The 17,460-nt window shown below is 36.7% G+C and overlaps 1 protein-coding gene across 5 annotated transcripts; it reads right to left on the bottom strand.

The window, feature by feature from the left end:
• Nucleotides 1–8: 8 nt before the first annotated feature.
• On the bottom strand, nucleotides 9–17,053 carry CLEC7A (C-type lectin domain containing 7A). Of its 5 annotated transcripts, none has more exons than XM_065941435.1 (6): nucleotides 16,845–17,053; nucleotides 14,520–14,618; nucleotides 11,861–12,012; nucleotides 7,964–8,082; nucleotides 4,353–4,505; nucleotides 9–128 (listed from the first exon to the last, which is right to left on the bottom strand). In XM_065941435.1, the coding sequence occupies exons 1-5, from the start codon at nucleotides 16,945–16,947 to the stop codon at nucleotides 4,373–4,375; spliced, it is 606 nt and encodes a 201-aa protein (XP_065797507.1). In that variant the 5' UTR covers nucleotides 16,948–17,053; the 3' UTR covers nucleotides 9–128; nucleotides 4,353–4,372. The 5 variants fall into 5 exon arrangements, 4 of the variants coding, with proteins under 4 accessions (XP_065797507.1, XP_065797527.1, XP_065797498.1 ...); XM_065941455.1 differs by lacking the exon at nucleotides 9–128 and adding an exon at nucleotides 13,149–13,286 and having other exon boundaries at nucleotides 3,237–4,505; XR_010663983.1 differs by lacking the exon at nucleotides 9–128 and adding an exon at nucleotides 5,260–5,443 and having other exon boundaries at nucleotides 4,450–4,505.
• Between the last annotated feature and the right edge of the window lie 407 nt (nucleotides 17,054–17,460).

Below are 17,460 nucleotides of genomic sequence, written 5' to 3'. Positions count from 1 at the left end.
TCCGTCAGGCCGAGGGGAAACAGCGTGTGTTTTCTATTTGGGCGGTCTCCGTCTGAACAATCATCCGAGGGGGTGCCCTTCTCGGCTCTCTTTTGTTTATTTGTTAGTACTTCCTGTGTTACTACAACCTAAAAAAGCGGGCAAGAATTTACAATCGCCAGCAGGAAGGTTCCCAGCAATAATCCCAGAGGGACCTCACAGGGCTCTTATTATCCATCACACACTCCCTGAGTTACTCAAATCTAGTTGAGTCTGCCTGTGCCTTTGTGAAAAGAAATTATTGGACTGGCCTCTTCCTTTCTCTGAGGGCATAAGGTAAAACAGGGTCCCCAACCTGTGAGCATGGACTGGTACCTGCTGTCAGATCAGCCTTGGCATTAGGTTAGAAGTAAAGTACACACGTGCTCTTCCATCCCTGGATATGTTCCTATATCTCCCAGTTTATTGTCTATGGGAACTTGAATAGAATTTGTATCCTACTGTTGTGTGAAAAGTATATAAATCTTAATTATGCCGAATTGGTTCATAGTGTTTTTCAGGTTTACTATATCCTTCTACTTCTCTGTATATTCATGCTATTAATTTTTGAGAGTTTGATATTGAAACTCCAACTAAAAATCTTAATTTATCTACTTAAAAATAACTGCAATATATGACCTTCTCTTATATTTTCCAAGTCTCCTGTAAATGTGTTATCATATTTTCATAATTTAGAAAAGAAAAAAGAAAGAAAATAGTAAAATGATTTTAAAAAATAAGTAAAGTGCACAATAAACGTAATGCACTTGAATCATCCTGAAACTACCCCCTGCACCCCTGGTTCATGGAAAAATTATCGTCCACAAAATTGGTCTCTGGTACCAAAAAGGTTAGTGTGGGAATCAGTGTGTACATGGAAAATGAGGAGACTTCACCCTATAGGCTTTATATGGTAAAGCATCAAATACAGGGAATGTCAGCCTAAGAGAATCTTTTCGTTGTTGCTGTTTTAGTCGCTGTTGCGACCCCATGGACTGTAGCCCGCTAGGCTCCTCTGTCCATGGGATTTCCCAGGGAAGAATACCGGAATAGGTTGCCATTTCTTTCTCCACAGGATCTTCTTGACCCAGAGATCAAATGCGTGTCTCCTGCATTGGCAGGCAGATTCAAGGAGATCTTAATAATTCTTACCAAAGAACCTACATTAACATTTTTACTACTTGTACTTAAATACTATTTTTTTTTCAATCATGACAAAGATTCTTACTTCATTGTAGGTTCTATTCTCAGATTCTGAGGCACATCAGTGGAAAACAAAACTCTCTGTACTTTTAGAGCCTACATTATACGGAGGAAGTCAGATGCTATACAAGAAAGATAGTAAGTTAACTGTTGAATATATTACACTATGATTAAAGTTATGGAAAAATACAGAAAGTGAGGAGGATTAAGAACATACAAGGACTTCCCTGGTGTTCCAGTGGCTGAAACTCTGTGCTCCCAATGCAGGGAATCTGGGTCCTATTCCTGGTCAGTTTCCCACATGCCTCAGTGAAGACTTGAGAGCCACAACTAAGACCCAGCATAGCCAAAATAAATAAATGTTAAAAAGAAAATAGAATGTACAGAAAAGGAGTTGGAAATTTTCAATAAGGTAGTCAGTGTCAGACTCATTAAGGTATGCTACTTGCACACAGACTTGAAAGAGTCTGCAGAAATCTAGGGTAAGAATAGTTCCAGTAAAGGGACCAGGAATCTCAAAGGCCCTGAGAGGCAAGCATGCTGGCTGTGACTGAGAAACTGTAAGGAAACCATTGTCATAAATCGAATAAGTGATGAGAAGAGACCCTCAGCTTGAAGGAGTACATTTCTTTTAAAGTAATACTCAGTTATTTTTATTTAATATTGTTGATGCATTAAATATTCAGTCTCTGGGTAAAAATAAAATCTATATATAAGACAAAAGACATAAGAAGACATGGCCACCTAAGCTCAATAAAGATTTAATAGCAAAGAACATTGGATTATTCTTGCCTGGAGAATTCCATGGACCAAGGAGTCTGGCAGACTACAGTCCATGGGTTGTAAAAAGTCAGATATGACTGGGAGACTAACACCCTCCTTTCAATCAAGATTATGGCGTGCTATACTGGCCAGCAATTGTCTTGGTCAATATACAATTGTAAAGGTCATTAGTTTTTTGGTTAGTTTTGTTTATTTGTTTATTTTTAGATAAGTGGGAAGTGAAGGAGAGTTTTAGTAGAGGGCTGGCATGACTTGTTTAAACTGAAACTCCAATACTTTGGCCACCTGATATGATGAGCCCACTCATTAGAAAACACCCTGATGCTGGGAAAGATTGAAGGCAGGAGGAGAAGAGGATGATTGGATGGTATCACTGACTCAATGAACTTGAGTTTGAGCAAACTCCAGGAGATGGTGAAGGACAGGGAGGCCAGGCGTGCTGCAGTCCATGGGATTGCAATGAGTCAGACACGACTTAGCGACTACAACTGCTATGTAGGTGCTAGAAGACTACTTTGAAAATTATTGCAATAACTCAGGCAAGAGGAGATGGTGATCCTTGAAGAGGTAAGTGTTTTCTGTAGCATGATCATTCCTCATCTTGAATTATCCTTTAGACATAAGGTCTACTAGCTGCTCTTTTCACTTTTCTGTCACTTGGAAAAGCGTGGATGTTTTCTGTTCATTCTCATGCACAATTCCACATTGGCTGTAGTATTAACAAGGGATGTATGATAAATTTTGGACAGCCTAGAGCACTCTGACTTTACATCATCACTTCTTGTTAAAATCATGCTTTTAGTTCTCACTTATAGGTTATTGTTGCCTAGCCCGTCTGTTCTAGGTAAGTACAGCTGGACATTCAACATACAGACCTATTTTCTTGGATTATCATGATTTCTTCAACTCATGCACTCCATTTTAAGGTTGCAGGAGAAAAAACTTAAACCAAAAACAAAATCAAAATACATGATATCTTTTCAAAATCCCACTTTATGCCTTAATTTAACTCAGCTTTAATAACTTTTTCATTTCCACATTTCTTTCCAGATAGTGACAACCCAAGTTAGTGTATTAGAAAAGTAATAGTCACTTCACCAAAATTTTTTCTCTGTCTTTTAGATTTTTAAATATTTAAGATCTAAAATTTATTCTTCAACACAAAACTACCTGCTATACTACTTCCTCCCCAGGGTCAAATTCATCCTCATTTTTAGGGAGAGGGCAAACAATAATAGTGCTAATTATACATGGCACATAATTGAAATGCCAAAGATTCTTTAATTAAAATTTTTTATTAAACTGAAATCGCATAACAGTAACGATTTTAAAGTGAAAAATTCAGTGAGCTTGACACGATTTCTGTTCACATATTAATAAACCCTAGAAGGCTGTGAATATCCCTCCAGTAATTATGGAAATCCCCACTGGAAATATAAATAACATCAATGGGAAAGTTTAAAAGAAAATAAGAAAGAGACAAATCATCATATGAGGAAACTTATTTATGTTCCAATAATACCTTTTACAGTAATTTCTGAGGAATTGCTGAAAAGTGCAAAACAGTCATCATAGAAATAATAAAACATGTTTTGCATTACTAAATGTTAATACCTTAGCCAATAGGGCAGGTTATGTTTTTATATTTATTAATCAGATCTTTTTTTGATTGATAGTATTTAAAAAGAGAAATGTTTCTTACCAAAGTAGATTCCCTATAATTTCACATTATACAAGATTCTCTTAGCGATATAGCAGGCATATTCTCTTGGTTATTTAGTTAAAGGAAAAAAAGATGCAATTGATGGTTTTTATGATGCTTTTGATCATAATCATGACCATATTGATGAATAAAATAACAAAATGATTCTGATTTTAATAAAGCATTCTTTTCCTCTTTATCATTTAGCTATTCAAAATATATTTCTATCTATATCTGATACACTGCTAAAAGTGGAAGAATAAGTAGTGGAAACACAGCACATGAACTCCAGTGGCAGATTTTAGGACAAAATACAACTCTGGTATAGTCAGAAATTAAGATCTCCTGAAACACCAAGAATTCACAGCTAATCCCAGATAAATAGAATGGCAGAATGAAAATTCTACTGATAGAATGAAAATTCAAGGCCAGGTGTTCTGACTCTATTTCTAGGACTTTAATAATTAGAACACAATACTGATTACCCAATAGACTTGGGGAGTATGGAAATCACAGCCTTCCATCTTGTTTCTCAGCTAAGATTAAAGTTGGCTGAGCTCTCTTGATATTTTTTTCAGCAATTATTTTGACCTCAAATATGTCTCTTTTCTCTTTGGATTTATACCGTCCTTAATATCTTACATACTTCTCTCTGATCCTCTGCCATTATACTAACAACTTCTTCTCACAAATACTATATGAATGCACACTACAGAGCTGGTCGTAAATGTCTGACACATGGATCCATACACAGTTGTGAGATGAGTCTTTTTCAGTAACTGTGCTTCTGATTTGAAACCTGTTAAAATAAAACACAGTATAATAATTAGAACAAACATAGGGAATACTATTAATATCAATTGTCTCCACAATACTGGCATATCTGGTAAAGATACTGGTGAAAACAGTTTCCAAAGTGCATATTATTGAAAAAGAAAACTTGAATTTAAATTCAATTTTTTCCAAATGGTAGCAAAACAACCTTCGCTATTAAGGCATAAAAAGGACTCAAAAAATTTCTAAGAAATACTACTAGTTGAAAATAAAAAAAGAAAGACCATTTAATACTTTATAATATTAAATTATAATACATAATAATTCTTTACTTATCTTTCAACGTTTTACCTAGAGGTATACTTTTTGAATAAAGTAGCAGTTTAGTAAAATTATTATTGGGTACATTTAGCGAGTAGACAAAGTAGAAGAGTTCTTGCTGACAGTGACTGAGAACTAAGTGAAGAATCACAGATATCAAGGCCATTGAAAAGCAATTCAAACAACTCTGTATATTTTAAAAAATGCTTATTATTTTATTTATTTGGCTGCTCCAAGTCTTAGTTGTGGCACACAGTCTATTTGCTTGCAACACGTGAAGTCTTAGTTGCTACATATCTAGTTCTTTGACCAGGGATTGAACCCGGGGCCCCTGCACTGGGAATGTAGAGTCTTAGCCACTGGACCACAAGGGAAGTCCCAAACAACCCTATATTTTTTAATGAATCCTGAAGATTGTATTGTACTGCAACATAATAATAGATAATTATGAGAATTACCATGAATAAACAGAAGCATGGCTCTGTTCTATTTGTCCTTAGTTTCTTAAAGGAGGAGTGTCAGTTATTTAGCCAAGCTCCAAGGGCATCCCTGAGCCTCAGTGTAAAAGCCAAGGTCTGGTACTCTTCATCCTGTACATCTATCTCTTCTTGGTCCTGAGGATGGAGGAGTGAGAGAATTCTTCTGTTGAAATAATTAGGCCAAGGTCATGAAACAACTTTGATCCAGCCTCAGGGAGAATTCTGGCCAGTGTTCTTCTCCAAAATATCTTTTTGACATCTAAGAGATTTTAGAGAATGTACAGAGCCAGATTAAAATGACTGTCACTGATGAGTAGTTACATATCAAAATGTTAATTTGGACCTACTCTTATGACTTTCGGGAGTCCACTAGTCAGTTTTTAAAATAGCAAATGAAAACTCAACACAAACAAGTGCTATGGAGAAGTAAGATATATATTTTGTCAAGATCGTTCATTAATAAATTCAATGTGCTTGGCCAAAGTGAGATAGTTCAGTGGTATAAAATCAAAGCGTGATCATACTCAGCAGTTTGTACTATTCACACCCAACAGTGCTTGCCAGAAGCAAATGAAAAGCCACTCTGCAAAATTCAAATTAATTCTACAAAAGTTTAAGATATGGTAAGTGCATTAACAACAACAACAAAAACCTCAGGCATAGACGAAAACAAATAAATAAATGAATAAAAATTAGAAGAAAAATGCAACTTTCCCAGTGGTCCACGGGTTAAGCCTCCACGCTCTCAATACAAGGACCCCAGATTCGATTCCTGTTTGAGAAACTAGACCCAGCATGCCGCAACTAAGTGTTCACATGCATACTGTAACTAAAAAGAACCTTCATGTCACAATGAAGACCCCACCCAATCAAATAAATAAATGTTTTTAATTAGAAGAAAAAGATAACAGAAATAGATACATATGAGTGTAAAACACTAGGTTATCAAACACAAATATTAAAGCAACTATACAGCGTATTCTGGGAGTTAAAAGGCAATATTGAGAATGTTTTGGAAAAGCCAAGAATTATTAATTGCAACTGGATAGATTTGAGAAATTATAAAACTGAAAAATTCATTAAACAAAGTTAAAAGTTTAATTGAGGCTTTTAACAGCAGTTTAACTGAAGAAGAGGAAAAGCAATGAAACTGAAAGATGTATGAGAGGTAAATAGGTTAAAGAAAAAAGACAAAACTATAGGAAAAAGTAAATGAGGCATATAGGATATTGTGAATGGGTCTATAATACATTTAATTGGAATTCTAGAAGAAGGGTAGAAAGTCAGGAAAGAGCAACATTTGAAGTAATTATGGCTGAAAACTTCAAAGCTGAAAAAAGACTTGAGATTTAAAACATATTGCTTTCAAATAATTGACATTTCAAAAACAACAATAAAAATAGAATACACTATAATGATATCTTTGAATGCCTAAGAGAAAAAAGCTACAGATGTCTAATTTTATACTCAAAATATTTTTAGAAAAGTTGAAATAAAGAGTTTTAGACAAGCACAGAGAACTCAGCCATAAAATTTCAACTCTAAAGGAAATACTCAAATGTATTCTTCAGATTTAAGAAAATGATTCAAAATGAAGGTAGGAGAGGCAGAGAGGAATAAGAAGCAATGAAAAGCATGAATCTGTGGGAAAAATCTAATAAACTGCATAAATCTCTATTGTTTTCTAGGGCTATATTTTTATTGACTCCGAGATGCCATCAATTGTTGGTTGCCATTTATTTAATTTAATACTATGAAATAAATGCATCCGAAATGAGAATTTAGCAGAAAACCCTGCAGAAGCTGAAAACAAAGGACTATTTTGGTGCAGGAGTAAATGAAAAAAACCCTGCAAAACAGAAAAGAGTAACAAATGAAATGTGCATTTCTCAATCTTGCCACGAGGTGGAGTGTTGTTGCCAGTGTTAATCACTCAGTTGTGTCTGACTGCCACACCACGGCCTGTAGCCCGCCAGGATCCTCTGTCCATGGAATTTCCCAAGCAAGAAATACTGGAGTGGGTTGCCATTTCCTTCTGCAGGGGAGCTTCCCCACCCAGGGATCGAAGCCGGTCTCCTGCACTGCAGGTAGATTCTTTTACCATCTGAGCCACCAGGGAAGGTGGAAGGCGGGAGGAAAAAGTTATATCCCCAGGATGTTGAACCACAAGCTGCTGCTCACAGTTTCTCTATCTGAACCCTTGATAAAAGCATGTGCCAGACACTGTGCCAAGTGATTTTACTTTTATCTCAAAATCTTTAGGGGTAGGAATTATTTTTATTCTCCTTTACAGATTTGGAAAGATTAAGCAACTTATCCAGTTCCACACAGTGAGTGGACCAGACTTAAGCTGAAAACTGACTTCAAAGCCCTGTTCTTAACCACAGTTTTACACTGAGTGATTGCTCCTTCCTGGGAAGCTTCAAACACATGCCCTCCTGGTAAGAAAGCTGAGGGAGCACTTGTGTTGATATCTTGAAGTGACCACTCAGCACTTTTTGACCTGTCAGTCCTTCTCTATCCTCTTATTTTGCTTTTTTATTCCTGGCTCAGTGTCTCTTCCCATCACTGTGTTTCTTTTTCTCTCTCTTCCTTATTATGGCCAACAGATTGGATCCTTAACTGTGTGACATGCTCTTGCCTCCCTGAGAGAAGGTATGAAGCTTTGTCTCTGGATACTTACAGGTTAGACAACAAGGTGGAGCCATCCTCCCAGAGCCACGGTTCTTCTGTCCGAAGGCGAGAAAGCCCTATCCAAAATGAATGATCAGGTTGGGAGGACACTTGCCTTGATATAAATTCCTGTAAGGAAGCATAAATACAAGTCAAGGAGAGAGAAAGAGAGACAGTGAAGGACAGAGATGATAGAGACAGAGAAGATACAGAGAAAGACCGTTAGGAGATTTTGAGAGACAGAGATTGAATCACCTTGATGGAGGATGCATGCATATGCTGGCGTCAACCTGGATAGACGTGCCAGTGCTTGAATGCCACTCACTGTCTCAAAAAGCATATCTCATTTTTTCAGAGTCCTTATCATTTAATTTTCCAACAAAGAATAGATCCTTTTTTTATGTATAGCTGTCCAGCTTTCCCAGAACGGCTTATTGAAAAGATTGTCTTCTCTGCATTGTATATTCCTGGCTCTTTTGTCATAGATTAGGTGACCTTAGGTGCATGGGTTTATTTCTGGGCTTTTCATCCTATTCCATTGATCTACATTTTTGCTTTGATGCCAGCACTGTATTATCTTGATGACTGTATAGTCTGAAGTCAGGGAGCCTGATTCCTCCTGCTGTTTTTTCTTCTCAAGATTGCTTTGGCTATTTGGGGTCTTTTGTGTTTCCATACAAATTGCAAAAATCTTCTAATTTTGTGAAAAATGCTATTTATAATTTAATAGGAAAATTTCATTGAATCTGTAGATTATTTTGGGTAGTATAGTTATGTTCACAGTACTAGTCTTCCAATTCAAGAACATGGTGTGTCTTTCCATCTGTTTGTATCATCTTTGATTTCTTTCATCAGTGTCTTATAGTTTGCTGAGTACAGGTTTTTTGCCTCCATAGGTAGGTTTATTCTGAGGTATTATCCTTTCTGTTGCAATGGTAAATGAAATTAGAACATTCCCTAACTCTACACATAAAAATAAACTCAAAATGGATTAAAAACTTGAATGTAAGGCTGAACACTGTAAAAGTCTTACAGAAAAGCATAGGCAGAACACTCTTTCACATAAATAGCAGCAAAATCTTTTTTGACCCACCTTCTAGAGTAATGAAAATAAAAGTATATGAAAATAGATAACAAATGAGACCTAATTAAACTTAAAGCTTTTGCACCACAAAGGAAGCCATAAGCAAGACAAAAAGACAATCCTTAGAATGGTATTTCCAAACAAAACAACTGACAAGGGATTGATTTCCAATATACAAACAGCTTGTGCAACTCAATATCAAAACAACAGACAACAAAATAAAATGGGCATAAAACCTAAAGAAACATTTCTCCAAAGAAGACATACAAATGGCCAACAAATTCATGTAAAGATGTTCAGCATCACTATTAGAGAAATACAATTCAAAACTACAGTGAGGCATCACCAGTCAGAGGTGACACCAATCAGAAGGGCCATCATCAAAAAACTACAAACAATAAATTCTAGAGAGGTTGTGGAGAGAATGGAACCCTCCTACACGGTTGGTAGGAATGTAAATTGGTACAACCACTATGGAGAACAGTATGGAAGTTTCTCAAAAAGCTTGAAGTAGAACTACCATATAACCCAGCAATACCAACGCTGGACATATACCCAGAAAAAACTGTAATTCGAAATGACACATGCACCTCAATGTTCATTGCAGCACTATTTGGAATAGCCAGGACATAATGGCAACCTAAGTTTCCATCAACAGAGAAATGGATAAAGAAGATGTGGTACATTAAAACAATGGCATATCACTCAGCTATAAAGATGAATGAAATAGTGCCATTGGCAGAGACATGGATGGACTTAGAGACTGTCAGAGACAGTGAAGTCAGAAAGAGAAAAACAAATATCATATAATGTTGTTTACATGGGGAATCTGGACAAGGTGATACAGATAAACTTATGTGCAAAGAAGAAGTAGAGACACAGACATAGAGAACAAATTTAAGAATACCAAGGGGGAAAGGAGAATGGGATGAATTGGAAGATTGGGATTGATATATATATATATATATATACAAGTAAGTAAGTGTTAGTCACTCAGTCGTGCCTGGCTCTTTGTGACCCCATGGACTGCAGCCCATCAGGTTCCTCTGTCCATGAGATTTTCCAGGTAAGGATACTGGAGTGGGTTGTCATTTCCTTCTCCAGGGGATCTTCCCAACCCAGGGATCGAACCCGGGTCTCCTGCACTGCAGGCGGACTCTTTACCGACTGAGCTACAAGGGAAGCCCTATATATAAATATACACACACACACACACTCGTGTTCGGTGCTCGTGCTCACTCAGTCATGTCCGTCTCTTTGCGACCCCATGGACTGTAGCTTGCTGAGCTCCTCTGCCCATGGGAGTCTCCAGGCAAGAATACTGGAGTGGGTGGCCATACCCTTCTCCAGAGGATCTTCCCAGCCCAGGGAACCCGGGTCTCCTGCATCTTCGGCGTCCCAGGCAGATTCTTTAGCACTGAACCACCAGGGGAGTCCCATACATACACTCCTGTGTATAAAACAGATAACTAACGAGAACCTACGTATAGCACAGGGAACTCTACTCAATGCTCTGTGATGATCTAAATGGGGAGGAAATCTCAAAAAAAGGAGACTCTGTTAGTTTCATAGCAGAAACTAACACAGCATCCTAAAGCAACTATACTCCAATAAAATGTAATGTAAATAAATCCTTGATGTCAAAATTGTGCTGCCTGCATTCAATCTACCAGAATAAATCCAAGAACGACAGAGTCTGTAGGCCATGTTCATGGATGACAGGCTACTATCATCTCCATAATTTTAATTGATAATAAAAGTTTACATAACCTTTGTCAAGAAATGCTTCTCAGAGTTAGATGACTATCAAACAGTTTAGTTCTACCTCATGGTTTATAAATAAGTAACCTAGGGGTTAATGATCATATTTGAATTGTTGAAAAATGTAGCTCAACAAAGTGGCAATTACAGGAAGGTCTAAAGGTCAGACATACTTCCAGTCCCATGCCCTTTTTTTTTTTTTTCCCCATACATCTATTTCCATTAACTTTTATGTCAACTACAACTATGGGAAAAACAAAACAGAAAAGCAAAAAATGAGAGTAGTAAAAGTAAATATAAAAGATGTAGGTTGTTTAGATTTGTATTGTAGAATGTTTCCTGCCTATTAGCTCCTCCTCACAGCTCATCTGAGTTCTATCCTTCATGCAAGACGTGTTGTAAGCTGCTCTTTTTCTGTGCAACTTTTATGTCTACAGGAATTTCTCTGTCTGAATTTCTATGGCATTTGGTGCCAATATGAGATATTTAACTTTTAACAGCTGTTGAATTGTTTCTATTTTCTTAAAAACTATTTGAGCATTGCTAAAACTTTACTTTTAAACCTCTTTGCCTTTCCCACTACCTTGAAAGGAATAAATTATTTATAAATGTATATTATCATAGCTTGGTAATTATGGTGATAAGGGGAAGAAACTTCTATTTCACTGTACCACATTTAAAACCTAAAATCCAAATCCATAAAAATGATTGTGGCTTGATTATTAGAGTCAACTTGGAGTTGTGTTTAAAGGATTTATTTTAAAGCGAAATGTACTGGAGTGGGTTGTCATTTCCTTCCCGATCCAGGGATCAAACCTGGGTCTCCTGCATTACAGGTGAATTCTTTGCCAATTGAGCTAACAGGGAAACCCAAAATGTGTTCATATTTTAATTAATTAAAAAGAAAAGCATGTATTATATACTTTACTCAATATATGCTATTATTATAATTATGGAGAATATGTAAAATTACTTTCTCTTAGGAAAATAGTTCTCTGGAACCTACCTCTACTTTTCTGCTCAGTATAGACCACAGATATTATAACCACAATCTACACTTACCAACTCTTTTGAGCTGTCTATCTTCAGGAGATTAGAGCCCAGTTGAAAGCATCGTCTTTTACTGTTATCCCAGGAATCTAATAGTGTGCTAAATAGATAACAGCTATCCTCATGTGTGATCCAGGTAGGGGGACAAGAGCTAGAGAAAACTCCTGGAAATAAAAGATAAATACAATGAGGTTCATACTATGAATGGTACTTCAGTACAGGTACCATTCATCCTAAGGACATAATAATCAATGAATTGCCATGAATATATTTCATTTTCAATTCGAACGATACAGATATGACCTTACAGAAGGGATCATATTAAAACCCCTTTTTCATTTATAGCTAAAAAATAACTGAGTGACTACAATGTTTTAGACTATCAACTCTCCTTTCTTTCTTGTCTTGTCTTCCATGCCTTCACAGTCAGCTCAGAACTCCTTTTCTCTATGATAACTCTCAAAACAAATCAATGCAATATCAGTCATTGAGATATACAGTAATTTCATGTTGACTTATTTTACAGGTGTGACATCTATTTCAGAAAGCAATTCGCCAAATAAGAAAAGTGTAAGAGCATGCATTCACATTACAGAGTAATGTGATAAAGACAGTGAAGATATATGTGTCCAGAGATGGAAAATTGAAGTCCAAATATTGTCATAATCAATAATGGTGCAATTAGAAATTAAAGTCTAGTGTATACAAAATTGTAATTAAATCAATTAATTTGTATGATTAAAGAAAAACAACTGGTTTTCAGAAATATATTTATTAGGTTTATAGATATTAAACATATCTATGAATCTTTAAATTCTTAGCAACACTCTCCCTTCTTTCCTTTTTCTATTCCTTTTTTTTTTTTAACCTTTTCTGGTGTCCTATTTCCTATTTTAACTATACCACTTTAAAATGTCTGTTCCCTATGGTGTGAGAACACATTATGTTCCTTCAAATCAAATTACATAAACCTCTAAAAGCTTAAGTATGTGAAAAATTAGTGATTTGAGAAAAATCCAACTAAGCTGGAGTTTCAACTAAGTTCATAAGGTATTTATGCTATCATTTTATAATCTGGATCTCCTGCATTGCCGGCAGATACTTTACTATCTGAGCCCCCAGGGAAGCCCTTGTATATTACAGAGGACTTATTTTACTGAGGTAATATAGCTGTGGGCTTTATTTGAATGCAAAATCACCACATGTAAAAATACTTTCTTCATCCCCTGCTCCAAGCCTTAGTACCAAAAATTAACCCTTCTGAATCAAGGATCTTATTAATCCTTAATTCTGCCCTTGCCTGTGGTCATGAGAGCCTTGGTAGATATCACACTATCTTCTAAAGATGATTGTGTGGGTTGACTCTGGTTGTCTTTATTTCTTGATGGAAAGCTGTCACTCTTCAACAGGTTGTTCCCTGAACTGGATCTCCATATACCTTCATATACCAACAACAATAGTAATGACAGGAAAAAAAAAAAAAAGTCATTTACTATGTTTGAGAATTAAAATCCAAAAACCTACATTTTTGTTGGAATATAAAGGGATGCATTCTTGATTAGTGATAAATAGATAATACATTACTGATGGAGAGGTGGAGATAGATGGCAGATAGATAGGTGCTAGCTTGAATAGATTGAATAGATGGAAAAAAGAAGAATCTACTTCCATGAAGAAGATGAAGTGCAAAAGAGAGAAATGAAGTAGATAGGAGGATGGGGGGAAAGTAAGAGGCAAATGGAATATAGTCCCTTGGTACCATGATAGATTTGAAATAGTAATAAATCATCTTTATTATATTATTTTAAAAATGAGAGTTCCTTGAGAACCTGCCAGGTGTCTATAACATAGAATGTATTCAATAAACACATGACTAGTTAAGAAATCTTTCATACTTTCATATACCCTCTTCAAAGGCACAATAATACCTTATCCAAAATGGAATGCATGAACGGTAAAATCTAAGGAAATGTATTCATCTATTACAAAATAACTACTTATAATTTCATAAGTGCTTTGAGTATTTCCTGATATTATCCAAAGGAGTTTAAAGATGAGGTGTAAAACAATTTCCTTAAATTATGAGATGTAAAAAAAATAGCTTAAATTCTTTAGGGAATTTATCTCTTAGAAAGATAAGCACCAATTGCATTTCCTTCACCTCCACTGGTTTCCTTTCATTAATTTATCCTAGGAATTCCACAGCTTTGAAACCAACTATTCAAGGAGATCTCGCAGATAAGAGTATGAGTTATTAAGACAGATTGCCTGAATTTTTAATCATGGTCCTAATGTTAACTAGTTTATGACCCTAGAAATAAAGTTAGAACTAATAGTATCAATTCAAAGCGTCTGTATTCAGATCCGGTTAGATTATATTATGCTCTTAAGAGTGTCTGGGGGACTTCCCTGGTAGTCCAGAGAGGTTAAGACTTCACTTTACAATGTAGGGGGTATGAGTTCTATCCCTGGTCTGGGAACTAAGATCCCACATGCCTTAGGGCCAAAAAACCAAAACATAAAACAGAAGCAACATTGTAACAAATTGAATAAAGACTTCAAAAATGGTCCACATTAAAAAAAAAAAAAATCTTTCCTTAAAAGTGTGCCTGAAACATCATAAATGTTTGTTAAATGTCTGCTGCTGTTCATCTTCCCCACCACTACTTACCTGAGGTACTCAGGACCACAATTATCACCAGCATCACTGAGCATAAAATGCCCAGAGTCACAGCAATCAGACGGCAATGAGAGGATACAGCACAAAGTCCTACAAAGTCAAAGGGAGCAGAAACTGAATCAAGAAATAGGATGATAAATCACTGAGCACTTCAGTTCTACAGTTCATCAAAATCTGACACCCAGATAACCTACTCATCTAGGGTTAGTCTGAATTCTTCTCCCTCTTTAGTGTACCTCTTCAGGGTCAGCAACTGTAATTTGAGCACAGTGCCTTGAGAGCTGTGCACTCCTAATTTCAGCTCCACGTTGATATCTATAGGTCTTGACACTACCAGGATTCCCATCCATTCTTAGAAGAGACAGCTTAATGTAGCAGAAATAACACTGGTTAGGAAGGGTAATCTTCCTCTTTCACTTATTTCTTGCCTGTCGTTGGGCAAATTACTTCCTCCATTTTCCCATTTCTCTTTGTGAAAAATTAGGGTAATGGTACATCAAATAATGACTGTGGGAATTAACACAAGTAAAAGCTCCTAGTTTAGAGACTAGCACCGTATAGGCAACTCACAGTTTGTCCACACACACCTAAAATCACACACATGCCTTCCTATCTCTTGCTTCACCATGATTTTCCATTTTCCCCAATAGGTTGCCCAAGAAAACAAAACAGTGTGACAAGAGGAAAATAATTGCGCAATGGGAATGACCAGAAAGCAGAAGAGAGCAAATGCTGATGTCAAAACCTGTGAATAATCTCTTTCTTGATAACAGGAAGCTCACTTTATATTAATATCACCACATCAAGACTGAGGATAAACAATAAGAGCATTTCAGGGAACTGTCAAATAGAAGAATCATAGAGGAGATTAAATTGCTCACTCAGTGAAGAGAGAAATCTTTTAATGCCCTTCTCCAGATTTCACTTTTTTTACATAATGTCTAAGATTCATGTCCCGATAATGGAATCTTTTATCTAACTCATATATATATGAGTTATACACTGTATAACAGTTCACTGTTATACAAAGAACATTTTTAGTTTAAAATTTTTTTTCCAAATCAATCTCATGATACAGATAAAAAAATCAGATTTGGGATTCTAAACCATATGACTTATTTCATTTTTAATTAAACTTTTTATTTTGTATTGGAGTATGGCTTCCCTGGTGGCTCAGTGGTAAAGAATCTGCCTGCAATGCAGGAGCCATGGGAGACAGGGGTTCGATCTCTGAGTGGGGAGTATTCTTGTCTGGGAAATCCCATGGACATAGGAGCTTGGTGGGCTACAGTCCATGGAGGTGCAAAGAATGGGATACCACTGAGCGACCAAGCACAAAAAAAAATGAAGTATGTTGAAGTATAGTCGATTAACAATGTTGTGATATTTTAGGTGGACAGCAAAGAGGCTAAGCGATACTTACATACGTATCCATTCTCCCCTGAACTCCCTCCAGTCCAGGCTTCCACATAACACTGAACAGAGTTCCCTGTGCCATAAAGTAGGTTCTTATTATCTAAACCCTGGCTTCTGACTTCCCTTTGGCCTTTTTCAAAAATCCTAAGTTGTTGTTCCTGTCTTCTTTCTTTTCTTTTCTAACTCCAATATCCTGATGCTGTTCATATGCACTTCTTTAAGTTTCCTTAACCTTCATTCTACAGTTCACTATTTTCTATCAAACAAGTCACTCCTATTGAAATTTCTTCATCTTTGCATTGCATCACATTTATCACCAACTCCTTACTTTTGAAGTGTCTGTCTCTATAGAACAGAGAAAGTGTGGGTATTTTCTATCATCATTATAATTAGCTTCAATGCAGTTGATCTCCACTCCAGTACTCTTGCCTGGAAAATTCCTTGGATGGAGAAGCATGGTAGGCTACAAGTCCATGGTGTTTCAAAGAGTCTGACACGACTGAGCCACTTCAGGGGCACTGACCCTCCCCACAGTCAAAAATCCCCCCATACCTTATAGTTGGTCCTCTATATCTGCAGTTTGTCCATATCCACAGTTTGACATCCCTGGATTCAACCAACTACAGATTGTCTAGTAGTGTATTTACTTTTGAAAAACATTCATGTATAAGCAAATCTGTGCGGTTCAAACCCGTGTTATCCAAGGATCAACTGTGCTAGTGATTAGCCATTGAATGGCTGCCCAGAGAACAGTCTTAGTGCCCATTCAAATTATCTTCAGTGACTTCTGAAAACCTTTTAAAGTAAAAGCCTGGAAAACCAGAAGTCTGTCCAATTTTTTCCACTTCTAATTTTAGTTACAAGAGTGTGAATGTTGAGGTCAGAAAGAAAAAGATATACCTTTCTCTGAGACTACAGATCTCCTGGTGATGTTGTGAGAGCTGAAGTCTAATTGAGTATATCCATCTTCATCCAAATTTTCTACCGAAGATTGGTATTCCATTGTTCTACTGAGTTCCTGAATTGACACAGCATCTGAAAGCTTTCTTCTCTCTCCTAAGACAACTGCCTGTGGACAAAAGAGGATCTGTGAGTCAAGTCATGTGGGAGACTCATTTACTAGGCTTAAACAAGTTGAGCTAAAGTAGTCCAACCAGATACCCAAATCAGGAAATGAAAAACTATACTGTGGTAATTTCCCATTGGTACCTTTAGATCCTGTTTCAGAGACTGATGACTCTTCAGAAGATTATAAGGTAGGACTTCCCTAGTGGCTCAGTGGTAAAGAATCCACCTGCCAATGCAGGAGACATGGGTTCGATCCCTGATCCAGGAAGATTCCACATGCTAAGGAGCAACTAAGCCCATCTATCATAACTGTTGAACCTGTGCTCTAGAGCCCGTGCTCTGCAGCAAGAGAAGCCACTGCAATGAGAAGCCCGCACACAGCAACTAGAGAGTAGTCTCTGCTCTCTGCAACTAGAGAAAAGCCTGTGCAGCCATGAAGACCCAGTGT

This window comes from Muntiacus reevesi, chromosome 1 (assembly GCF_963930625.1).
Source record: "Muntiacus reevesi chromosome 1, mMunRee1.1, whole genome shotgun sequence".
Classification (NCBI taxonomy): domain Eukaryota; kingdom Metazoa; phylum Chordata; class Mammalia; order Artiodactyla; family Cervidae; genus Muntiacus; species Muntiacus reevesi.
The sequence above is the reverse complement of the archived record's forward strand: the minus strand, read 5'-3'. Positions and strand labels throughout refer to the sequence as shown.